Source organism: Macrobrachium rosenbergii, chromosome 16, assembly GCF_040412425.1.
Source record: "Macrobrachium rosenbergii isolate ZJJX-2024 chromosome 16, ASM4041242v1, whole genome shotgun sequence".
NCBI classification, from domain to species: Eukaryota; Metazoa; Arthropoda; class Malacostraca; order Decapoda; family Palaemonidae; genus Macrobrachium; species Macrobrachium rosenbergii.
Genome location: NC_089756.1, coordinates 25804169 through 25831149, shown reverse-complemented (window position 1 = coordinate 25831149; position 26981 = coordinate 25804169). Strand labels below are relative to the sequence as shown.

The following is a 26981-nucleotide window of genomic DNA, read 5'->3' as shown; positions in this document are numbered from 1 at the left end:
TGCATTATAGTTATTGACTTAAAAATTTGCTAAGTCTCAATCTTGACTTCCAAAGCAACAATAAAGGTCTTAAGAAATTACAGCACTAAACATAAGCTGTAGCTGAGAAAAATGAATGATGTACAAATCATTTTGGAATAAGCAAAAGCAACGTTCAGAATTGATGAAATCACCCCTTGACTTAATTTAAAATTTACTGCATTTATAAATAAGGGTAAGCTGCCATTTTAGCCCACCTTTGATAATTTACAAAAAATGTACAAGTTGTATATCCAAATGATGCTTTATTCAACAAGTAACCCTTCAATTATCCGGAACTCAGCAATACAGTATTCAACACACCAGGAATCAGGCCCTAAAGATGATACATATGAATTTTTAAAATTTTTAAAAATCCACCCTCTAATGGTTGGCAATGTTGCACAGACTCAAGAAAATGATGGTAACACTGCCTACGCTCACACTGACTGAGAAAGGGTAATGAAGAACTCCGAGATGTTCTCCAGAAGGAAATGATCCTATCCCTGAAAGGGTGGACCAACTATGAGATGGTATCAATATGCATCTCCAAGTAGATCACATACGTGCAAGGGGTCAGGTCAGACTTCTGAAAGCCGACTTGCAGGCCCCAGGACCAACACAAGTACATAATCCACTGCCTGTGCTCCACCAACTCCTACCTGAAAGATGGAAAGACCAGCCAGAGGTCCAGATATTAAAGATACAGAACCTTATGATGGGCCCAAGTGGTCACATAGGCTATAGTTTTGGTGAAGACTTAAGTAGCTACACACAGATTGAAGCAAAGGACCCAGCGGTGGAACACTGCCCTACCATATAAAGAGAAGAAACCTTCTGGAGAGGGGGTGGATTGGAATATGAAGCAAAGAAGACCCCTTTGCAAGTGATCTCCAAATGGACTCCACAATCCCCAGCAGAGAAACTTGTCCAAGGATGACATAAAAGAACAACAGAACTTACCCACTCTGCCCACACAAGTATGCCAGACACTATTCCTTAAAAAATATTAAAAAATTACCTAATATTAACCAATCAAAAAGTAAAATCAACAGTAATACACAAATGAGACGAATAGAGAATCAAATATAACCATTGCTGTAACTAGAGCAAAGGATAAATATTTACACAATGAATAAACACCAACCATACAAAGGAACAAGAAAGGGCAAACAGTTAATCTATGCAGCTCATCTTAAACCCAAGAGAGAATCACATAATGAATGGAATTACTGTACATGAACTAAGAAATGACTCAAAACTGATAAGTACTCACAACAACACATCAGCAATGCAGTGAGTTGACGACTGAAAGGTAAAAAGGGTTTAAAATAGAAGAAGCTCTTTAAATGCTGAGCATACACCCTACAGTGATGAAAATTATTTATGAAAGAATGAAAAGAAATGAATGACTCACCCTAATAACTGAACAAAACACTAGGTCCATTTCACAGTCATGTTCTTTATGATTAACTGGTTTGTAAGAAAAAACAAGTGTTTTCAACAGCAAAAATACCCGATATAGACCTTCCTTATCAGGCCTTAAAAGGCAGGAATGATGGAGGTTTCAAGACAATGGGCAAAAGAACTGTAACCTTCTAAAAGGCATCTGGAGGGCCATGAGCATATAGAACTTAGGCAAGCATGTGATGGAATCTGTAGACACCACTGACTCAGTACCAAGAGGATCAAGAACAATGAAACTATGTTGATCATTAAATGGAAAACTTCCCACTGATAGTACATGGCCTCGGTGAATATGAGTTCCAGTGAAAAAATATCGAAGTATCTTTGAGTTACATTTGAGTTCTGCAACTCTGTAGAACTTACTGACACTAACATAGAATTTCCAAGTTCCAGCTAAAAGAATGACAGTCAGCCAGAGAAAACGAAAGAACTCAAACCTCATGAATTTATTTTCAATACAGGTGAGTCCACATCCAAGACAACTATATATGGGCTAAAAATGACTTGACAGATAAGCAAACAGAAATTTCGATCTTACTACCAATACTGTAAATTTCACATAGGTACAGAAGATAGTTCAAAGTTTCTTAAAACCGAATGTGCATGCTAGCTTGCAATTACAAGCCTTTATTAATCTAAAATGTTGTAGGGCTTGCAATGAACAAAATTCAAGAGTATACATGAATAACTAACCAGTAGAGTGAGAGGAGAATATATTGTATGCATTAGCAACTATGATATTACCCTTTGTGTTTAAACCAATAAATAGCAGTTACAGTTAGGTTACTGAAAGGTGGTAAAACCTATATGTGAATTACATAGTAAACTGTGGGCATTACTATTTGTTCTGTGCAGAATCCTGTTAGCCCCTAACTGCTTTGCTTTCTAACTTTACTTTTCATTCATTCCCATTAGTCTCTCATCTGGACACCCAACTTCATAGTTCTGTCTTGCTTAACTTTGTTAGAAAAAACCTTTACACTAGATAAACAAGTCTACAGTATCTCAACAATCTGTCTAAACTATTTCTGAAGTGCTATACTATTTTGCAACTATTTTCAAATACTGTACATACTTTGGTCTTACCTGGCTCTGATAAGGCAAAACATCCAACACGTTCACCAGTGGTAAAAGGAACAATCCACTGTTCCTTTTGCTTTTCGTTGGCAAATCCTAACAATGGGCCAAAGTACAATGAATTATTGACACTCATAATTACTCCAGCTGTTGCACATCCCCTGCAATGAAGAAATGTTTTTACCTCACAGTAAGAACTTATGAAGTATTGAAAACTAATTCATTCCACCAGCATACACAAGCATATAAATAAAATAAGGTCACTAAAGTCTAACTGCATTCTTTACTGCCTTAATTGGTTTCAGACATGTTAAGAGACAATAAAAAATGATAAATTTTTAATTAATTTGTATTTTTCATAGCTAAGAAACCTGAGGTCTTAACATTAGAGGATTTATTAGGTACACTTTGTTCATCTCACTTATAATTTATTATTATTATTATTATTATTATTATTATTATTATTATTATTATTATTATTATTATTATTATTAATTATTATTATTATTATTATATTTAGTAGTTTAATCTGACCACCTGTGCCTTAAGGTCAGTGGAGGGGTAACCCTGCCAAACAGGTACTAGTCCCAGGCCCACATGAATAGGTAGGGTTGGAGTCAGGGAGGGCATAGGTGCAAAAAAAAAAAAAAAAAAAAAAAAAAAAAAAAAACATCTACAAGACCAATTAAGAAAGAGGCTGTTCAAGTTGGTCTGCCAGCTTCCCAACATGTGAGTGGGATAACTTCATCAAATTCAAGCTATTTGTGTATTAGGCTCTTATACAGGTTATATGCACCTTCCAGTTTAGGTGCGGTGTCAAAGATGACACCTAAAACTCTGCTGTTTGACTTAAGGAAAAAATGTCCATACAAATGTTAATTTTTATTCCAACTGGTAACTGACTACTGATTTCACTTGTTGCTCATAAGAAGTAGTAATAAGTATCATCATTTCATACATTTGGGACTTCAAAGAGAATTAAGGTACTTGTGCCATCAGATATTAAGTGGTGACAATCAGTAAAGGAGAACTGACAGTACGAGTTATTTGACAGAATTACATGAAAATCCATGAAGGTAAAAGAGAAAAATGCAAGAATAGCTGATGTGGTTACACTAAAAAAAATAACAACATACTGTACTTATGATGATCTGGAACATGGTGTTGAATAATTCATTCCATGTCATCAATAAATTTTTATCACAAGTATACTTGTGAACCATGAACATGTACTTTTTTTTAAAATCACAAGAACACTCATTCGTAACCCTTAAATGTCCCTACCTGTTGTTATGAGCCTCAATTTACTTTTTCTTTTAAGCATTCCCACTGTCTATCATTCCTCTTCCATTAAAAGGATTTTAATGTGCATTTTCCTTACCAGATAAAAGTGTGTCTTGTTTACTTTTATGAGAGAGCTTCTAGTGTCAAATATCCCAAGCTCCTTCCATAATCCATACTTCTTTTTCCATCTCATTATCCTCCACAATCAAAATGAATGGCAAAGAAATTAGTAGTGATAACTATGAAGCCCTAAAGAATCCAGGAAATGAAAATACAGTTACAGCAAATATTCATATTCAGACTCTGATCATATACTATTAACGTATTATTAATAATACTGTATAAGAAAATTAAATATATTCACACGGAACAAGGGGGGCCACTGACTTGAAATTCAAGCTTCCAAAGAAAATGGTGTTCATTAGTACGAAGTAAGAGGAGGTAAAAGGCAGTACGGATGGAAGAGATCTCACTTATTAAAATAAAAAATAAATTAATAAATAGATAAAATGCATTAAAATGCAAAGAGAATAGTATTAGGAGAGTAATACATTGCATCTTTGCTTGAACTTCTGAAGTTCCAATTGCATGACATCCTCTGGGAGGCTGTTCCAAAGTCCAACAGTGTGAGGAATAAAGGACCTCTGCAACTGAGAAGTTCGACAGTGAGGCACATTTACTGCACATTGGTGCTGCTGTTCAGCGAATCCGGTTGCTCTCGACAGGATAATGGGATTAGGGATCAATTGTCAATGTGGAAGATCTCTACTAAAATACAAATTACGAAAAATTGACAAACAAGAGACCATCCGTTGATGGTCCAAGTCATGATTGCTACTATTAGGAAACAGAAACCTACCACCACGAACCACTCTATCTAAAAGAGATAAAGCTCTGGCAGAAGCAGATCTCCACACAGAAGAATAGTATTCTAGTAAAAGAGGGACAAATGACCTAAAACAGGTTGCACTGATTTTATCACTGTTATAAATATATGAGGCCTTACAAACAATACTTAACCTCCATGCATTATTTGTTGAAACTTTCATTAAATGTTTCTCAAAAGTAAGACATGAATCAAAAGTTACAGTTCAGAAGATGACTGCAGAGGTATATAGTTTGGGAACAAAAAAATGTCAATTTCAAGGTAGAGATGATTTTTTTTTTAAAACTATGCACTGCATATTATCAAGTAAAAGTCATATGGAAAAGAAACTATAAATCCCCTTATTTTTTGCACATATTTGCAAAAAACCTGAAAAGAAAGGGGTTAATATACATGGATAACAGTGGTTTGACTTTATCCAAAACAAGTATTAAGTGCTCAGGTTATAATCATGTGTAATATTGTGCATGAAATTTTTTTTAAAGCTTTGGAAAGGACAAGATACAAACTTAGAGGATACACGTTTCAACAAAACCCTTAATGGCCACCTATCATGGACAAAACACTCATACTTAACTAACAGTGTTTCATAAAAGACAGTGTAGACTATATTTAACAATAACCGTCACTCTGTCAGCATAACTATTAATTCTTTAGCCCCATGCTGTAAAGCCATATTAAAACCTTTTCATTAACGGGCCTAATGAGGAAGACTTCAGTCCTGTTTTCTGTTCACGTTTCAGTTGAATTATTTTAGGCATGTGATAAGACAAAGTGAGGATTAGTCAGTCATGAAAGTAGTAAATATAAAAGTAGAAGAATGCATGGCAAATACATAGCCCTGAAAATTATGAAGAAAGGCATACACAAAGGCCTAAACCAGATAGAAATTCAGACAGGCAGCATATCATATGACAACAGAGAGAACTGTTTTCACATTGAGCCTCGTAGAGTAAAAATCTGATGTACTGTAGAAACATTAATGATGGTGATGAAGTAACCTTTCATTAGATTTCATAAGGAGCAGCATTTTCCTATTTATACTGCACCACTATTTTTTTAATAATTCAGTTCACTACTGAACCTCAGCTCAATAGACTTACCAGATTTCATTATTTATCAGGGATGTCTGAGTTTAAGTCAGCTTATCAGATTCCATTACTCATCAGGGGTGTCTGAGTCTAAGTCAGCTCAATGGACTTATACATGTACAGTATATCAAAATTTGTTACTTATCCTAGGTGTCTGAGTCTGGAAAAAATATATTTTGTACCTAATAAGACAATTAGGGAAGTGAGCTTGACACAGTGGATGATGGTATAAATGTGAACTAAGCTTGCATGTCTAAACCTGCAAGCATGGGTTCTTTGTCCCAAGGTAAATGCCCCAAATGCCCGTCATGCCCAAGTTCTCTGGCATGTATTGTTTGCCTTGTAAAGAACTGAGCTTAACATCAAAACAAGATCTTTTATGTCTGCGCTTTTCCAAGTACTGTGTGTGTTGTGATTTTTCGTCATTTTATAAGTTTGTTAAATTTACTGTACTCTTAAAAAATAATCTTTGTTAAAGAGAAATCACCATACCTGGTTCATACTGTGAGAATATGTACACACTATGTTAAGTCTTAACTGGACTCCAAAATTAATAAAGTCAAAAGAACTTTTCCTTAAAAGTGACTGCATCCTATTTCGCTCATCTTGTGGGCAATTGCTCTGAAATTCCATGATTTGTAGTTAACAAGTGTAATTGCATTTGTGTGTGTGTTGCAGAACAGGTAATAATTGTTAAACATCAAAACCATTATGTGAAGAATTTTTTACTTATTTAGTGATTGCATCTTTTTTTGTTTATCTTGCTAGCATGGTGTCATCATAGCAATATTACAAATACAAATTACTGTGCAACATTTAAAACAGTTTTGGTACTTTTATTTGCATGCATTTAACACATTAATACAGTATTGCACTTTGTTTCTTTTAGTCTGTGCATATGTATCAAATTTAGGCATGAAACACTATTTCTCTCTCTCTCTCTCTTTGTTTTTTAATCTTTGCATATCTATACACTTATGCTTTAACTATGAAACTCTCTCTCCCTCTCTCAACAATATTTCATATTGATCGCTGTGTTACAAGACTTGTATGTTAAAAAAGTAACACATTAAATCTTTTGTATCATATGAATTTTGTGTATTCTACATTCCTTGTCAGCATATGTAGGTAGAACTGAATCAGCTACATTATTGCAGTGTTATAAGATGGTTAATAGCTATGAAAACAAACTTTGTTTGTTTTGTAAATATGTTCATTAGTTTGGTTTTTTATTGTTGTTGTTAGCCATTGCTAACAACTCTTTATCCATAGGAATAGTTGGGGAAAGGTCTGCCCTTGTGAGGGTGTATTTTGATTGGAGCCCTCTGGATCTGAGTGAGTGGAGGTCTTATGAATTACAATAGCACAGCGGGTGTTCTGGAAAGATGTAATTCATAATCTGTATTGTGAATTTATTTTGTGTGAGGGCAATATAATTCCTGCAATTGGGTGAGACAACATGTACAGTATGAAATACAGTCGAACCTCTTAAAACCGGCATTCTGTGGTTCGGCTCGATTTTGAATCAGCCGCCATTAGTTTGTTGAAGCGCAAGCATAAATTTTTATCTATGCTAGAAAATGTTTCTCCTATTAGCTAATGTTAAGTGTTCCTTTTCCTCAATAGTTGGAGATGTGCTTTGATTACAATCTGATGGCAAATTGTCAAAATGAACTGAGCGATTGCCAAAACTCGTTATTTTTGTAATTTAATTTCTCTATAATCAAAATAAATGATGACGAAACTAATAGCAATATTTATGAAGATAGTAAATTTAGGAGAAAAAAGTGCCTGATAACATTCTGCAGATTCTGAGAAAAGTTAAGTAGTTGACTTACGGGTGTTAAATAAAATACAGTACACTATTTTAAAGAAAATTATACAGTATGCAGTTATAAAATGATAAAGTGAAAATATTTGAGAAATAAATGATAAAAGCAGTGTCAGAACTTAGCCAAGTAGTCAGCTAAGTTGGCAACTAGGCTATTTGTAGGTGGAATTAACTCGCAAGACTATGTTTATATAGGGGCTTCATTTTTTTATGGATGTATTCTAAATTCCGGGATTTTCTTTGGTCCTGCGGTGGCCTGGTCCCAAGGTTTCTGGATTTAAGAGGTTGGACTGTAAAAATGTTTTATGAGGCAAATTTCCATACTGTGACATTTTGAGGTAACCAGTTTGAAAAGAGAGAAAAGACTTTTATGTCGCCTCATTTGTATGTAGGAAAAAATTTACAGCTTTGTGTGAAAAAGCTAAACTGAGTAAATATTCCAATGATTTGTTTGACTTAAGTGTATTGATGGTTTTTTTTTTTTTCTTGTAACTGAATGTTTCATATCTACATGTTAAAAGCAAAAGGTGTATATTGTAGATTAGTATGTAGTTATGTAAGGATTGATCCAGTAAATTATTGTCCACAGGAATACAGAAGCAACTTGTGCTAGTTGTGGATTGCTTGTAAATAAAACTATTAGAAAATACGCTTAGGTTAAGTAGCAATTGTATGATTTACTCCCCAAAATTGTTGAACTGGACCGCTACTCTTTCACGATACATTCAACACTGGTTCCTAAGAGAAAAGAAACCACGGTATATTTTTAAAAGTAGCTCATTCTGCAGATAGATCTCCCGATATAAATGATAAGTAGATAAAATTCTGAAACTGACTGATAAATACAAAATATGATAAAGATACACTACTATTTAACTTGAACTGCAGTGATTACTTTGCAAGTTGGCTCTACGTGTCATTCAGGTTACATTACTGGATTATTGTTACTTACTATGCTTTGTAACTTATTGGAAGATCAGAAACCAAAACTGTCCATTACATTCAGGTGATACTACCATTTGAACAAAAAATTACAAATCATAAACTACTTAATTTAGTATCTATTTTCTATTCATCTACTCCCCCCCCTCCCCTGACCAGGGGACCAATAAGTATAAAAACTTGTAGCAGGTCAATCTACTTCCATCCACTTTGAATGTGGGAAGGTAGGGAAGGCAAATTGTATAATGGAGAGATAAGTATTTAAAAAATATATACTAAATTATATATTTTTTAAATGAACCTTACCTCTCGATTATACAGCTGATTCCTATGACTGAAAAACGTGGGCAAAGTGGAAATCAGCCAACCCTTTAAAGGCTACTTAGTAACAAAATATTAGTAAAAAAGAAGTGTTTGTTTACCTAGTGAATTCAATCCATTGCTATTATTGCCGCCTTAGGAGGACTGTCACTCAGGTACGACATTCTCATCACGAAGATACCTAAGGTCTCTTCGGAGGGTGGCCCCTTCAGCAGGAGGGGTAGGGTTACTGTGCCAAAACCCTGCAGAACCAATGATGGATAATTAACAGGTACCTATATACAAAAAGGTACACTTCCAATACTTAATACTGAGCAACTCCAAGCTTCCCAAAAGCCACAACTGGGTTTAAAAAGCAGTAAGCATAATATACTTAATCTCCTTACCATGAAGATAAATCTTAGCAAATATAGAATTACCATGCCACTGAAGGACTTCAATTTATCCAAGGATAAGCTCTTACCAAATATAAAAGCTGTAGCCAATGCTCCCATGTCAAGTGGCTTAGCATGAGAGTCCTTAACCAAAGACCTAATGAAAAGGACATCACATTCTTACCCATCAGAGGCTCTGGCTTCCAAACACCATACACAGATCCTTCACATCAGCTTTAATAACTTTAGTGCAATTCAAGAGATTCTTAAAGTTCTTACTGGACACCTAAGGGGTCAGGCGATAGGTGCACAGGGTGATAGGCGTGTAGGTGATAAGTGCACAGGCGACAGGCATGCAAGCAAGTCACACAGGCTATAGTCACAAAGGTGCATGAGAGCAGCAACTGGGGAACCTACTGACTGAAGAGAAAACCTGAGAGGCACAAAGCACAGGAGAGAGGTGCACAGGGAAGCAGCATTGCAGCAAAATGCACAAAATTGCACTAGGTGCAGGCAACCAGTGTGTCAAAACTGCATGGTGCACAATCGCACCGGCCAACAAAAGCCACTATACAAGGGAAAGCTGAAGACAGTCTAGGCTTCTCACTAGAAACTAACTGTTACTCAATACTAGTCTTAAGCCACCAGGGATTCTTAGCTAAAGATTCAAGCGAAACTCCTAAAAACCAAAAAGAAACTTTCCTCGATGAAGTAGCTTTAGACGATTGCTTATTACCCAGTGGGAGCACCAAACCTCACTTAAATATACCAGAAAGAATTGAAGCATCAGTCCTATCAAGCCAATCTAACGCGGTAAAATCAAGAGGGTATAATGTTAGACGACTCTTCTTTTCTCATTGATCCTATTGGAGTTTTGGCGCCGCTAATGCCGGAACTGGTGCCGCTACCATCAGAACTGGCGCTGCCGACACCAGACTGAACAGGATCCGCAACACTTTCTGACATGCCCCAGTTCCCTGTTGCTCCATGCCGAATTTAATGAGAATCTCAGGAGGGTAGAAGAGGAAAAAAAAAATAACATCCCACAACATTTACACTATGTGAACATAAAAAATAACTCAATCTTATCAAATCTAATGCCCTGGATCGATGGGAAATTTACCTGAAGGAGAAGCAACAGAGGACCTAGCCAGTTACTATGAGGGGAAGCAGACAAAACATGCATCCCTTTAACACAAGTCTTACAGGAACTAACCTCTTTTGTTGTTTCTACAATTCAACAAGCTTTCTTTGCTCGTGATTAATTTCCACGACTTCGTTAAACTACGATTCACATCGGTTATTCCAATCACAATCCTTCCCTCAGCAGTACACACATCTCATGAGGGTCAATAAAACTGGAATAATGCCTATTATGGCAATTCTTGCCTTGCAAGTTCTTACTGATCAATTATTTAAAATAAAATCAAAGAAAATCTAAAAACAGTCCAACAGAAAACTGCATACATTTAACAATCTGTTAACCTCCTATTGCAACCGGTGACAGAAGCAGTCTGACCAGCAATGAGTGTTAGTACCTATCGGTCACCTGGTGGGGGTTGGGAAAGTAGATGGACAGAAAATGGACATTCATAAAAAATGACATTTTTATAAAATAAAGTTTTATATATACTTACCAAGTAATTACATAGCACAGCAGCTTAAATTAAAAAATTTGCAGGTAACGCTTCAAAGTCTAGTGCAGACGACTGGTCCCGCCCACTAACCGGAATACCAGGTACGACTTAGCAGACAACCTCATTCTGTTTATGCCATATGTCCATCGGAGGGGAGGCAGGAGGGCTCTGATCATGTAATTACTTGGTAAGTATATATAAAACTATTTTATCATAAAAATATCATTTTTATATAAGTAACTTACCAAGTAATTACATAGCTGATTCCCACATTGACAAGAGATGGGATACATGGACATACTCTACTCCAAAACCTTGAGACATTTAATGAATTTGAAATAGAAAAAGTTGCTAGCATTGAAAACAATGCTTGTTGTTCCTTATTAGTTAAGAGAGCCTATAGTAGAAAACTGCACCTGGTTGGTGCTCGACTTGACCTGTAGTACATGGCGATATAGCCAGGAGCGCCTGCTACTTAAGTGGGAGCTTTGCAGTGGAGGAGAAGTCTGATGGCTAGCAAAGCATAATTGGAAGTTTTGCAGCGAAGGAGTTAACTGAAAACTAGCAAAACTTCAAAAAGTGCCCTTGCCATGAGCACAGTACCCCAATAAAACAACCAGATAACACTGTCACCTGCACTGAAATAAAGACCATGACCCATCCACTGAGAGTGGTGGGTGCTCCAGGTACTACGTCCTTAGCTTTCACTTAAAAGCAGGCCCAATGCTCTCCTGAAACTAAGAATGGTCTCATACACCAAGTCCATATATGAAGATCAATGCGTTCTTAGAGGGTGAAAAAAGAGTCCTTGTCAGAACACTATAGGTTATGAATGGCCCTCCAGAAGTTCCAGTTAGACTAGAAAAAACTCAATTTATCATCTGCAGAAAAAAACCTCTTGTCACTTGTTGGCAAGAGCTAATGTAAAAAAGTAAGGACTGTGATCTTGTCTAAAGGAATACCGCAGTCTAGGAGTAAGCGAGGGTTGAGAAGAACTGAAGTCTTAAGCAAATGGCTCTCAGCTCTCTGGCATACATGTGAAGGTTCATTCCCCCGGCGACACGTCCCGCAAATTTCCCGGTTCCCTGAGCGGGCTCCCTCTACTAGAACAAGGAGTGAGAAGCAGTTTAAGACTAGTCTCGTGATGAGGGACTTCTTCCGAAGGTCTAAATTCAGACAGATACCACCGTCAGTCCGATGAAAACCAGGTCTTTGGGAAAAAAAACAGAGGAGTCTGGTTATGATTCTTTGTTCCTATTGGTCTTGTGGGATGGGCTGAAGTTCATGGTCAGAAAGAAAGAAAAAAGTAAGCAGAGCAAGGACTCGAGAGAGGTCTTATGACACAGATGTCGAAGCCTAAATTATCGCACTGGCAGGCCCTGTCTCGTAGAACGGGTCTGAGATATCTTTCGGAGTTTGTATGTACAGTAGACATGGAATGAAGTACTGTATCCTACATATCCAGGAACTCCACCCAATAGCCCTGGAGGATGGACGACAGGACTGTTCGGTTGGTCTCTGCACGCAAACAAACCTGTAGAACCTCATGCAGACTCGTAGACAACTAAATGGACTAGCTGCTGACCCTGTTGATACTTGACAGCCACAGACACATGGCCATCAGGGCAGGATTGACTTCTTAGCGTGATAATGCCTTGCCTGGACTCAATGACACCTCGTACAGACACACTTATAGGAACTTGAAAGTCCATAAGATACACAAAAGTCTGGCCATGGGTAACAACAGTCTTGAACAAAACCAGGAGTGACGACTTCTGCTGCAGTCCAACACACTGCTCTAAAAAAATTAAATAAATAAATTAAAATAAAAAATGTGAAAAGGAACTACGCATTCAGGCGTGGGAACCAAGTATGGCTAGAAAGAGCTGAACACTCTGGAACAGGTGTCAGGCGCTCAGGATTCAATGCCAGGCGCCATAAAGCTGGAGTCAGGAGCTCTGAAGGTGATCAGGCACTCAGGAAGGAGCCCCACTAGAGAGAGGAATCACGGCGCTTGCTTCTGCCTGGAGCCCAAGAAAAGTTTTCCATAAAAGAATGCTAAGGAAGGAAGATATCGGAGTACCAAAGGGAAAATGGACCGAGGATATACAGTAAACCCCCGTATTTGTGGGGGATGTGTACCACACCCCCACGCAAATAGCTAGAACCTGCGAATACTTAGTACCCTTCTAAAAAGACTTAGAACTTCCTATTTTGATAGTTCAAACACACACAAAAAAAACTAAAAATGCTTATACAGGTATTATCCTACTCACAATGGGGTCAGGTTCCAAAAAAAACCCATTGCTTGTTGGAAAAAACACATCTTGAATATAGCCTAGCCTACACTAGGGTATTCAGTACCATGTATACATATATGGTGGCCTAGCCTACACTATAAAGTATACTGTACTCTATACATACACGGTACAGTATAGTAATTACTGTATTAATATCAGCCAATTCTGGAGGTTCATGCAGAGTGGCTTATGATAATTCAATACAAAGAGAAACTGAATAACAAACAAGAATTAGCTTAGCCTACACTATAGTATAATATACTGTATACAGTAAACCCCCCGTATTCACAGTCTTAATATTCGCGAACTCACATATTCGCGGTTTTCTCTGTGGAACGTATCTACCCATTATTCGCGGAAAATTCGCCCATTCGCAGTATTCACTGAGAAATATTCACTAATTACTTTATTTTCCTATCATTTTCATAACTAAATGCTCTTTTTGTGATAAAACTAATAAAATATTCAGGTATAAGCATTTTTGGAGGGCTTTTTTTGTGTTTAAACTATCAAAATAGGCAGTTCTAAGTGTTTTGAGAGGGGTTTTATGTATTTGCAGATTTTCGCTATTCGCAGGGGGGTGCAGTACGCATACCCCGAGAATACAGGGGGTTTACTGTACATATACGGTAATGTAGCCTATATTATACTGTACTCTATGTTAACACATCGTATTATACAAACATCAACATAACAAATATGCATCTTTTCCATGGATCTTTTAAAATGTTATGCCTTAATTCACTGTATCCAATAATATTGTATATATTCTTATATCACTTTTGTACTATAAACTGCCATCATAGCGATCATTTTGGTTTGGAAATCGTTTACGTGGTGTTTATTTCGCCGTATTTAACTCAACTCAGAGTACTTTTCTTGCTTCTAGTTAGCGTAAATGAATCCCTAGATACTTTATTTATGTATGGGTCAAGGTTATTTTTCTTTATACTGTACGAAGTGTTAAGTCAAAATATAACTTAAATAAGTCTTGTTGTGAAATTAATTTAGCTATTTTTTATTTTAATAGATGACGTTGGCCGTTTGGGGGCATTTGTTTAGTCTAAAAAAATCAAGATTCCATTCGCTATTTTCACTTGATTTCATAATATGAGCTTTAGGTATTTATTGTTTATCAGTGTAAAAATAGCAGTAATGTGTTCTTCCATGCCCAGCAGTTTTGATTAAAATAGTTTTTCTCCAATTTTAATTACAGTCGAGTTTCATCCATGCTGGGAATACACGATAATTTATAGTCATTAGCAGCTTGAACATTGTTTTTTCAGCTTCAGCTACAACTTGCAGCATAAATTCAGCAGTATATTTCCTTGCTGATCTTTTATCCATACCGAATAAGGGTATAATGTAAAAATATATCAGTCCTATTATAATTAACGTCATTTTTACAATAACCTACAGTGATTGTGTATTACCGCACAATGGTTGAAATACAAGCAAAAGGGCTGTTGTTATCCGATTCGGTGATAAACAAAACACGTTTCTCGGTCGGCTGTTAATGGCTTTACGCATTTATGCAAAAGTATAACGTTACTAACAACACTTTTATCATTCTCTGCTATTTTTTTAACTAGAAGATGGGTTAAAGAGTTGGACGAAAAGAAGCTGGTCTACTGTAATTTGATCTCTCTCCCTGCCTGATTGTACACTGCTGCCTGTGCTCGCACGAAATTTTAAAATATTTTATAAATACTGTCATATGGGTATTAACTGCTTACACCATTGCAAAATCGAATTATCGCAAGGTGAACTATCATAACTCAAGCACTACCCGAGTATTTTAATAGTTTTATCACAAAAAGTGCACTTAAGTCATGAAAATTAGATATAAATACAGTAATTAGTAAATATTTCTCAGTGAAAAATACCGTGCATGGGCAGATTTTCAGTGAATAATGTGTATATATGTTCCATAGAGAAATCCGCGAATAGTTGAGTCCGCGAATTGTGAGACTGCAAATAAGGAGGGTTTACTGTATGCCGTTTGAGCTGTGAAGTGGTGTCTCTTGGTAATACTTGGGAGACTTCTACCATTTTAGTCCCTGCTCCTGATGTCAGTCAAGAAAGACCCTTACTCCAAAATCTTGACAAGAACTTCAACCAGGAGGACTAATTCCATCTAAGCATCAGAGCGAGGGAAGGACAAAACACACTTGTCTTGTTCCCTTAAAAACCAAAGTCAAACTCCCAACTAGTACACAAAAGTCCCTGTCTGCAGGGGACAGTGCTTTGAGACACTAACTGATGTCACTAAAGGGAGCAATTCAGCCCGTTTGGAACTCTAGGTGAAGGTGGAACAGGCTGAGAAGAGACAAAACTGCCTGAGAGCGGTTGTATGGTACTCAAAGGAGGGAGTCCGATACTCGAGGACACCCGATGATCAGAGACTAGAGTCAGCCACTTGAAGACCGGAGCTAAGCGTTCTATTGGAAATTGCGCTCAAAAAAGAACATTAGTATATTCTTAGAAGAGACAGGCGCTGAGCTAAAGTGAGACTGGCGTCAGCCACTAGTAGGCTGGCACCAGACGCATGAGAGCTAGTGCTAGAAGCTCTACGAGCTCTGGCGCTATTAAGCATCTCAGGTGATTATGTTCTGCTTGGCACCAATACTGGTGTTTCACATGCCTCTGGTTGGGGCTCCACTTAACACGTAGTGATGTGGCAGTATAACCAAGAGAGTCTGCTACTTAAGTGGTAGCTTTGCAGCGAAGGAGAAGTCTGATGGCTAGCAAAGTATAATTGGAATTTTGCTGAGGAGGAGTTAACTGAAGGCCAGCAAAACTTCAAAAAGTATGGATGCCTTTCCAGTGGCTGTCCGTTGACACCTGCAGACAGCAGGCTCGACTGAGGGGCAACTACCCCCGGGCAAACTCCTCTGGACTCCCATGGACTTCAGTATGCCTCCTCCCTGGTGCATGGGAGTCTGACAAGGACTGGATTTACGAGATCTGAGGGACTGGATAGCTACCCCTTCACTACACATCCAGTAAGACGCCTTTCCAGTGGGTGTCTGCCGATACCTGGGACTGGCAACAGGCTCAACTGAGGGGGTGACTACCCATGTGTAAACGCCCGACTTCCCTTGGACTTCCAGTATGCCTCCTCATTGGTGCATGGGAGTCTGACAGTGCCCTTTGTCTAGGAGCATCGAGGGACGAGTAGCCACCTCCTCCACTGCACAATACTTCACTATTATTATAAGGTTAATGTCTGTTAACCTAGACAAGGCTGGCAGTGGCATGGGAAGGAAGCGCGGGAGCAAGTAGGTTAAAAAAAAGGCAGGAGGGCCAGCAGTAGGGGAGAGTTGGTGCCAGGATCTCAGTAACTGGCGCCACCAGGCTCTGCAGTTGGAGCCAGGCAAGCTAGTAGCTTGAGAGCTGGCAAGCACTACTGGGGACTTAGTATGACATAAAAAATGTGGAACTCTTCACAATTCGTGTCATCTTGTTTAGTATATGTACTGGTGAAGCAAGTACCAGAGCACGTTTCTCGGCTGTCGAGAACGTCTTCTTTTGCTAAAGTTCATCGTAACCAAAACGTTAAGCACAATTCTCTCCTATTGCATTCCTGCCCTTACACTTTTCAGTTCTCTGCAAAGGAAAGTGTAATAACAAGATGTTCAGTTAATTGTATATGAACAAATGTTATGAAGTAAATCATACAAACATATCTCAAATCCTAACCAACATAATTCAAGACTGCAGATATGTATTCATCACAAAAAATAGAATAAAAAATTTACATTATATTACACTAAACAGTAAACAAGGTAGCGAACGCAATACTAATGTTTTTTATGCTACCCAGAAAAAGAAGTCAACCTTTACAGACATAGTTCGAAGCACACTAAAGTATACCTTAGTTTTACCAGACCACTGAGCTGATTAACAGCTCTCCTAGGGCCGGCCCTGAGTACTGTCTTACAGACATAACTCAAATCCTATCAGACATTGAGACTTATGTATTAAGTCTTGCATATTATGTAGGGCATGTTGAAGCTCTGTAGAAGCTCGGGTCTATCTAATGACTGGTGCATTATGGGTTGTTGTGGTTTGGGATTGGGGAAGCCCCATTGAGTTGTGGCAAGATTCAAAAGCACTATAACCACTGAAGCCAACATTTAGCCATCTGTATTTTCAACCCTCTACCTCAGGGCCCCCGTAATAAGAGACTTTCGGATAATATATGTATTCACTACCAAAAAAAAAGTCAGCCCGGTAGCGAACACATTACGTTATTCGGAAAAGGAAAGTTAACCCTTACCGACAATAGTTGAAGATAGAGTACCTTATCATCATACTGTATAGACATATCTCAAATCCTAGCAAACACTAATCTAGACTTGCAGATAAGTAATTCATTACTGTAAATATTGGTTCAGCAACAAACGCAATGTTTACGTTTATTACGTTAACCAGTACTGGTGTAGCTACGCTACCGGAGTTAAACAATTTGATTGCGAAATTGCTACTGTAGCGAAATATGATAAACTTGAATCAGATCTTAACAACAAAACAATAAAAATACTGATCCCGAAAGCTGTAGACTTTAAGGCTACTGAAATCAGTGATACTACTTCACCGAAATCCCGTTTCCAACCAGCAAATTTAAGAACAAAGCTGCCATCGACACTTGGTATTTACTCGAGCACAGCAGAAACCAAATGAGGTCATCTGCTAAGTCCTTCTAGGTGTTCCCGTTAGTGGGCGGGCCCAATTGTCTGCACTGAACTTTGAAGCATTACCCGTGAATTTTTGCATTTAAGGTGCCGTGCAAGAGGAAACTATAGCTTTGTAATTACTTGGTAAGTTACTTATATAAAACCAAGTGTTCTCATTTTTCTTTTGCAATCTGTTGAACTCCTGCTGGTGTGGAAGTAAAAGCTATTTAATGGAGAGGTACTGTTCATTTTGAAAAATAATCTTAAATGTATCTTCTACCAATTCTAACTTACCGACTGATCTCTTCCATGGCTATAGCATAAGCAAGGTAGTCCATGCCTGTTCCACCATACTCTTCAGGAGCAACCAGACCCATCAACCCTAGATCACCCATTTTTTTTATCTGGAAAACAATACAATAATAAAATAAACAGTAAAGTGGCACTGCCTAATTTACAAGTAACTATATCAGAGATTCAAAATTTAAAAAAAAAATAATTGTTTCATACAAATGAACTTAATACTCTTCACTAACACTTATGTTATCAACTGCACAGCTGATTCCAGTCCACAACAGTACAGAACTTGTATTCAGCAAAACACGTATTAATCGGTGAGCTCTCAAATCTTTACTTTGGCTATGCCCATCAAAGGAAAGGGAAAGAGCACTCCAGTAATATGCTTGTGTTGCTGAAAGTTTTTTTTATGTCACAAACAATACTTTTAATATAGTTACATACATCAAACAGCAAATACAGAGACATTCAACTTCTAAGGTTGTGATATTCTTCTGACTGAAACCATCAGTATTTAAAATTAGGTAAAGATCTGAAGTTAGAACTATACTTCAAATTGCTTTAAGAACCTTACCAAAAAATTCTGAAACTCATAGTTCTCCCATAACTAAGATACTGCATCATAGATCATAACCTGAGTAAAACACAAAAAAAATTTCCAAAGTGAATAGTAAAGGCTAATCATTCAAGACATGAGTTACTGTTATACCGAGAGGCAAAATAGCTCTTCATGATTTGTACTGAATCTCTACATCTTGTAAATAGTGCATGGCAAATATGGATACATCTCCACTTGGCTGCACTGATAACACTCAAGGCTGGAAATTGACGGTAGTTGCCACTGCTCTCACCTCCTGATGCTTAATCTTCAGGGGGGTCTAGACTAGTTTGTGTTTCCTTGACCAGGCTCTCCAACAGAAGCAATGGCATTTTTATTTCTTCAGAGATCAATCTGGTTTAGAACATTTTTCTGAGGTCCCTAGTCCACAGCCAATCAGAGGCAAAGACTTCAGTGAAATCTGGACAGTCTTCAATCTTTCTCGCTAGAATCCCGACAGCCCAATCAAGAAAGCTAAAAATCTCGAAAACCTTAAAAATGTTCTTGATAAGGTGATCAAGCTCGGGGGAGGAAAACATCACCTTGGCCATAGAAAGGCTGTTCCACGAGCCAATTTACCAGACCAGAGAAGTCCCCCTGGGAGGAGGCAGAGACTCCCAAGGAAGGAGCTTCCCCGGTGGCGTAGAACGAGTACCTCATCTTCATGAGTTTGCTGGGCTGAAAAGCAAATGTTGCTTTGCCCTGTTCTCTCTTAGAGGCCAGCCAGTCATGTACCTCTCGGAAAGCCTTCCTCAAGGAAGAGGAAAGAACTAATTTAGACAGCTTGGTACAGGCAGTCCCCGGTTAGGCGGGCTTGGTTATCAGAGATTTGGTTTTACGGGGATTGTCTAGCCATGAAAATCATCGATTTTCGGTGCCGACATGTGCTGATTTCCGCTTATCAGCTCCGATAATCGGGTATTGGTGCCGATACATACCTAACATAGGTGCCAATCTCCGGCTATCAGTGCCGATAAGTGCTGAAAATTGCTGATTTCGCTTGTCGTCACGCCATTAGATCAGATTCCCCGCCGATAACCGGGGACTGCCTGTACCCTCAGAAGACTGCTTCCTCATGAGGAAGGTAAAAGCTCGAGGAGTTGGAGCAGCAGGAACGAAGACATCTGAAAAGCTATCCAGGAGAAATCTCAAAAGAGACGAGTATGCTGAAGAGGGGACCATTTTCTGGACAACTTATTCCTCATCTGAAGAGATAGGCAACAAAGAATTGTCTTAGGTTTCGGGAACTGTAGAAGTTTTCTTCAAGAACCCCATACGCTCCATCAACTTTCTCTGGAGTGGGGCTAATGATTGATCCTCTTGAACTGATGATGACGGTGGTGGATGAGAGGAAGGTGCTGGGTGTCCAGCAGCTGTCGCTGGGGGCTCAGCCGTTGGCACTGAGCACTCAAAAGTGGAAGTTTGGCACAAGACGGCAGGCGCCGGGCGCTCAGAAGTCGGGCGCTTTGGGTGCTTATAGCACTCGGGACTGTCTCCCAATGAATGACGAGGGCAAGGTGGAGAAGCAGACAGATCCTGAAAGCTGCAGGAAGGTTGCGGGCTAACCTCCCTGTACCTCTCAACAGCCAGAGGAGAGGCATCGCCAAGCTCCACGTCTCTTGAGAGGGTGTGACGAAGCAGGGTAGCGATACCGGTCTTTCTTGTCCAGGATGGAAGCTTCTGCATATGAGGAAAGCTGATGCACTGAAACACCTTTTCAATGGCGTTAGTCGAAGCCTGGGAGCAAACGACAGGCTCAATGGGAGGGGGGGGGGACAGCCCGTGGGCAAACCCTACCAGCCTCCCTTGGACCTCCAGTACTGTATGTCTTCTCCCCAATGCGGGGGAGTGGGACAGGGACTTTCATCTAAGAGCACTGGTGGGATGGACAGCCCCCTCCTCAATAATCACAACACTGTCACTTCTCACTGCAATATCACTATGCACATTTTTCTCCATTAGAGATCTAATAGCTGACACCATTTCATAATGGTATTGGATAACAAACCAAACTTCTGATCGAACGTTGATTCGAGGCTGGCAATGGTGCGGAGAGCAGAATCATGGGAACCTGGATCAGGAGTAAGTGGTAAAGTAGGAGGACTTAGGATGGGAGAAACAGGAGGAATTGGAGGAGTAACAGCTCTATCATCCACTACACTAGGAAAAGGAGTAGATTCTGTACTAGCCCTATTCTCAGCCTTAAGGGCTGCCTTCCTCCTCCTATTTCCTTCAAGTTTCTCTAAATGAGATTTTAGGGTCTTCCATTTTTTATCCTCCCAACCTGACACTTCTGGCAAGTATTATCCTTGCAGTACTTTGCTCTTACATTTAGTGCATTTGTATAAGAATCATAAGAAAACTTGGTTAACTAATTTTACAACCTTCAGAACAGAAGCAAATACTAGATGAGCTTGAATCCGACATGTTAACCAAAGAAATTCCTAAAGTTTACCACAAAAAACAATCCACTAATGATTGAAAGCCACAACAACATATTCTGAATACTTCACCAAGACTGGGCAAATAAATATCCATAAAAGCAACGAAGCAGCTGCGGAAAAACTCCTGATGTTGATCAGAAGCTGGCAGGAAATGAATTGAGCTCTCTGCTAAGTTGTTCCTTTAAGTCCCGGATAGTGGGCAGGACCTTGCCACCTACACAAAAACGACAGAAGCGCCGCTGCGTGAATTTTGAATTTTCAAGCTGCCGTAGGTTAGGAAACAATAGCTATGCAATTACTTGGTGAGTTACTTATATAAAACATAAAATTCGAATATGCAATATACAATAATAAATGTATTACTATACACAAAACGACAAATTAATTTTTCAGAAGACCAAATCTTATAGTGATAATGGTTAAACGATGAGGATTTTAGGCTTTTTTTCTCATGGAGGATGAAGGGCAAGTAGTAACAACTTTGATATTAATGATTGCTGCAAGCTGACTTTGTAAATTTGCTAATTCCTTACTTGGTCTTTCCAATGTTATCAGGCACCTCTCGAATCGTCTTGCTAAATTTTTAGGCAAATATAGTGCTAGGGCAATCACTTTTCCTCACTTACTTCTCCATCCAATGTATTATTTCAAGTCTTGTATAATAGCTTATTAGTGTTTCCAACCAATGAAACCTATTTTTTCTCTTCCAAGAGAGTTCATACATTCAGACTACTACCATTTTCTTCGAGATAGTTGCAGTACTACAAGAGTGGCTTTCATTTGTCAATGATTAAATGTGAAAATTAACTTTCATGTTCATAACTACTATTTCAGCATTTTTCTTCAAATGTCTTTTATCTTAAAACATACAACTTCCACTGGATGCAAAATACCCTTGGTCTCACTGTTTCAAAAAAGTAAAAACACTTTCAGAACTTTTTGGTGTATTACTGACCCAGTTTTTGGAAAATGCAATTTATGAAAATGGGCAGGTAATGGTAATGACTGGGCCCAGAAAGCTGAATGCCTATTAAGTTTAGAAAGTTTAATATGTTAATATCTTCCTTCAAATGGCTTTCAAGTGTGACATGTAACCTCCACTGGATACAGTAAACATCAATTTCACTGTTCCAAAGTATGCGAAAATCACTGTACATCTAGAATTATGGGTATTATGGATCCATTATTTTTTAAACCTACAATTCATTAAAATATAAAGTGATGTTGATTACATAGCCTCCTCTATAAAACTTGTCCCAGTCACATAAACTGCATTCAATTCATGGTTTCAAAGGACATAAAAAACTGCATTCAATTCATGGTTTCCAACGACAAAAAAACTGCATTCAATTCATGGTTTCCAACGACATAAAAAAACTGCATTCAATTCATGGTTTCCAACGACATAAAAAAACTGCATCCAATTCATGGTTTCCAAGGACACATGATCATACTGTACTCATCTAAAGGTTAATACTGCACAGGTAATATTAATAAGGAAGGTTCAGGGGGTCGAAGGTCAGGTGAAATGCTAGGCTGTATATGTTAGGAATTCTCTCTCTAAGTATTACTGGCATAATTATTAAGCAAAGTTAAGGTTGTACAGTTGCTCCGCTCCAAAGCTACTGTCAGGCACAGCAGGGCACCCTTGGTTATGTTAGGATGATGGTCAGGATGGGATTTCTCTCTAATTACACGGCAACATTTTAATACTTTTTATCTTGTTTTCTTGTGATTTTTTGCGATTACACAGAAGATTATTTTTTTTTAGCCAATCTCTTGCATTGTGAGGATACTTCACCTACAACTGCCAAGACGTAGGTAGGGAAAACACAAAACCTGGGGATTCACCTCTAAATGATGATAAAGCTATAAAGCATGAGCAATTTACTTACTGGCAAGAAATTTGGCAAGAGATTCATTTGTCATACTATTTCCTATACAACTTGTTACTGAGCAACCAAGTTGTTATAATCAAGTCCTAAACAGATATATATAAATTTTGCAAGTGAATCCCTTTCCCTCAGGGGTTATAATCAAGTCCTAAACAGATATATATAAATTTTGCAACTGAATCCCTTTCCCTCAGGGTAAAATGCAGAAGCCCAATAAAATATGTTATGAAGTAAAACATTTCAACTCCTTCAGTTCTGATTAATACATCATTCTTGATAAATCATCCTTACCACTTCCAGTGGAAACTTCCCATCCTTATCGAATTTCCCAGCATTGGGCACAAGCTCTGATTCAGCGAAGTCCCTGCATGTTTTTTTTAACATATCATGAGTTTCGGAAAGTGAAGATAAGGACGCATAGCGAACTTGTGAATCCAAGTTCCCCAAAGAAGGAGCAGTTAATCGTCGGCCTGAAAAATTCCAAGAAAAGTCACACTGGTTACCAAACTAGCATCCTGAGAGTATTCCTGGATCAATATGCTACCTGTCAACCCCTAACCACTTGCTCTCTTTTCTACAAACATTCCAAATAATGAAGTCCAATAGATGACAGGTGGCCTACCTAACTTCACGCACAACTATGCATGATAATCTATTCAGGTAATGAATTTGACTGAAATTCCTTTAACAATGTAGAAGTTATGATGTTGTGGAAAGTGTGGCATACATATATGGAAAGACAAGCAGATAAAGAATAGACTAACTCCTTTAATGCAAATCTACTGTAAGCAGCATGGTCTACCTTTCTACCAAATATGACTGAAATCTCTTAAACTATGTAATGTGAACTGCAACAGGGTAAATGCAACAGACATATAGGAATGACAAGGTAAATTTAACAGATGGCCTACCTTTGTGCTAGTGTGACTGAAGTTCTCTACAGTGTATGAGGAATTAGAATAACAAGGAAAGCTAAGTGTGACAGCATACTGATGGACAAACACAGATGTGCTCTCTTCATGCACATCTATTCATGGTGGTTTATTTTTGCATAAAATTTAAGTGAAATACCTTCAATTATGTAGGAGGAGCTGCAATGAAACAGTAAGCACAAAAGACACATTTGCACACTAACAGAAAGATGGACAATCTCCCTGTACATATACCTTTGCATGATGGTCTACCTTTGTGCTTAGGTAGAATAGATATTTTTTATAAAATAAGTTTTTTAAATACCTTTCCTTTATGATAGCTGTAATTCCCACATCAGGAAGGAAGACAATAGTGTGTGAAAACTAAAATATTTACAGGATCGTTCGGTTTTAACTGTCTACTGACTCATCCTTTCGGGTGATTCAAGCGTTTAATGTTTACCATTCAGTTTTTTCTCCGTTCATCTAAGTGGGGAGGTGATACTTAATAGAGGTAAGTATTTAAAAAATAAATCTGATAGAAATTTTCATTTCTGAAATGAATCTTACCTCTCTATAATGATAGCTGATTCACACACTGAAGAGGTGGGAGAGAGGTGCTAGAACAAATAATTATAACCCAAAAGGAAACAACAAAATTCCACCAGAAATACGACACTTCTTACTTAATCATTAGAATCCATCTGCTGGTACTGTTCCAAGAGAAAGCTATTTCATTCAGCTGTTAGGACCTCTGAAAGATGCTGGTGGCTCACTGCAAAGGGTACCATTCAAACCCTTAAACGGAAGCATACTTAAATACTTCAGAATTACATCAAGTCCCTGCCCAGTGGTTTAATCACTGATTAAGGAACTGAAGGCTTCCTTAATGTTCAGATTAGCAGAGACCCCTAGACCAGAATGCCTTACTATGGATGCTAACATGAAACAGTACCCATTAATTGCATGAACAGACAAACTTTTAGTGTAGCGTAAAAGAGTAAAATACTTCATTACGTTATTATAGAGGTATGGGTGCAGGAAATCATCTTGGAACAGTGCCAAGCTCTAGAGACTAACTACCGTCTCTTGTGCAGTGTATTAGTTGACTGTCTTCTGGAGTGACGGATCTTCTACACTCCTTGGGAAGACCTCGTTTGCAAGAGACAATCGAGTGTCTCCATGTGGTCAGCTGAAGCAAGGGGAGGTTCTGGTGAAATGTGATGCATCCAGGGTGCATGATAAGATCCCTCCTTAGTGGGAAGGGTCTAGGGCAGTCTATCAGCTGAGATTGAAAATTTGAACCATTCCCAGGTGATGTACAACCATGGAGTCACAGGTAATCGCAATCTGGTTGAACATTTGTTGTCAGACAGCATTGAGTTTCTTGGTGGGAAACAGGAGAGAGGGGGGAGGAGGGGGAGCAGTCATGGGGTAAGAAGCCAAAAAGATTCAGAGGTAATAAGGGAGTGGGGCTCAACTCTTGCCTTCCTGACACAACTAGATTACACTTCTTTGTTTACATCACTACATACAAACAAAACACCATCCATATACAGTAGTTTCAACTGAAAGTCATGCAGGGGGGGCACACACCCTTACCCAACACACTAGCAGATCGGGGGGGGGGAAACTGCCATCCCCCAGGAAAAATAATGACAAAATAATATATAAGACTTAGATAACATAAATGAGAAATACAAAAATAAACAATAAATTATTATAGAAAATATATATATATATATATATATATATATACATATATATATACATATATATATATATGTATATGAAAATTAGTGGCCCCCATGAAATTTTTCTGGATACGCTAGTGACCTGACAAAGGCTGAAGAAAAGTGCTGGCTTACAAGGGGCTTCGCCCCTCCCCAAATCTATCACCAACATAGGCCTAAAGTTGTGATAGGGAACAATTATAAAAAAAAAAATAGATGTCTTACCCTTATTACGAAATGTTTTTTTTAAACTGCAATAACCTACTGAAGGCATAAAACTTTACCATGGCAGGTTCTAATACAAGCATGTGTAAGCCTGACATGCTAAATTTGGTGCAGGCTACCTCTGACTGTGCTCACCATAGGCCTAGGCCCCTGAACTGGGACAGGCTTAGGTAACTCAACCAGTATTATCAAAGAGCCGGGGTCTAATGGCGTAAAAAATACCACCCTTTTAACATATCAACTCCATTTACAAACACGCTCGAAACAAAAAGCTATAGTTACCAAGTGGGGCATAAGACGCAATTCTCGAGAGTCGGGAGCAAACCCCCATCAGCTGATTGCAGGTTTTCATCCTCGCAAGAAGACTGAGCAGCCGACTGAATGCAGGCTGCCAAGTAAGTGATGACTAATACTAAGAGACCTATGTGACTCTGACCTAAATCCACATTAAACTGCGACCTCATAGATCCCTAACCTTGACAATTCATCAGACACATGCGCGTGAAAGTTTATTGGTTGAACAGTATGTATCTCTTTACTTCAGAATGTTGTATTTCAAGGGACTTTTTTTTATCACAGGCTTTCGGATTTTCCCGGATATGTCTTGCATTTGGGTGCCAAAATCCTCGTCCGGGGGTGGATCTTTAAATTTCTGCAAATGTCCGGAATTTCAGCTTTTATACAAATAAAAAAAAAATAATTGAATAAAATAAAAACAACAACAATGACGACGACAACAACAACAACAAATAAACATATATAAAAATGAATAATATATATATATATATATATATATATATATATATATCTTAGTACATGAAACGAGGTTGAAGAGGGTCTCTTGACATTACAGTACAACTTCCATGAGACATCATGCAGTGACTTCTACAACTACATAAGGTCCTGAAAAGTATCAGATCTTCTAAAAAATATGGATGGGCATACGCGCCACAATATGCAGCCACAGACAT

The 26981-nt window shown here is 38.3% G+C and overlaps 1 protein-coding gene across 2 annotated transcripts in view; it reads right to left on the bottom strand.

Moving 5' to 3' along the window:
• Arc42 (Activator-recruited cofactor subunit 42) overlaps nucleotides 1-26726 on the bottom strand; it is a 46128-nt gene extending 19402 nt beyond the window's left edge. Inside the window, exons 1-4 of one of the 2 annotated variants that reach the window (XM_067118679.1) lie at nucleotides 26293-26726; nucleotides 23433-23611; nucleotides 18202-18311; nucleotides 2572-2723 (exon numbers count right to left, since the gene is read on the bottom strand). In XM_067118679.1, coding sequence (XP_066974780.1) covers nucleotides 2572-2723; nucleotides 18202-18311; nucleotides 23433-23611; nucleotides 26293-26362 — 511 coding nt within the window. In that variant the 5' untranslated portion in view covers nucleotides 26363-26726. The remainder of the gene's footprint in view (nucleotides 1-2571; nucleotides 2724-18201; nucleotides 18312-23432; nucleotides 23612-26292) is intronic. The other variant, XM_067118680.1, reaches the window with a different exon arrangement.
• Nucleotides 26727-26981: the final 255 nt, after the last annotated feature.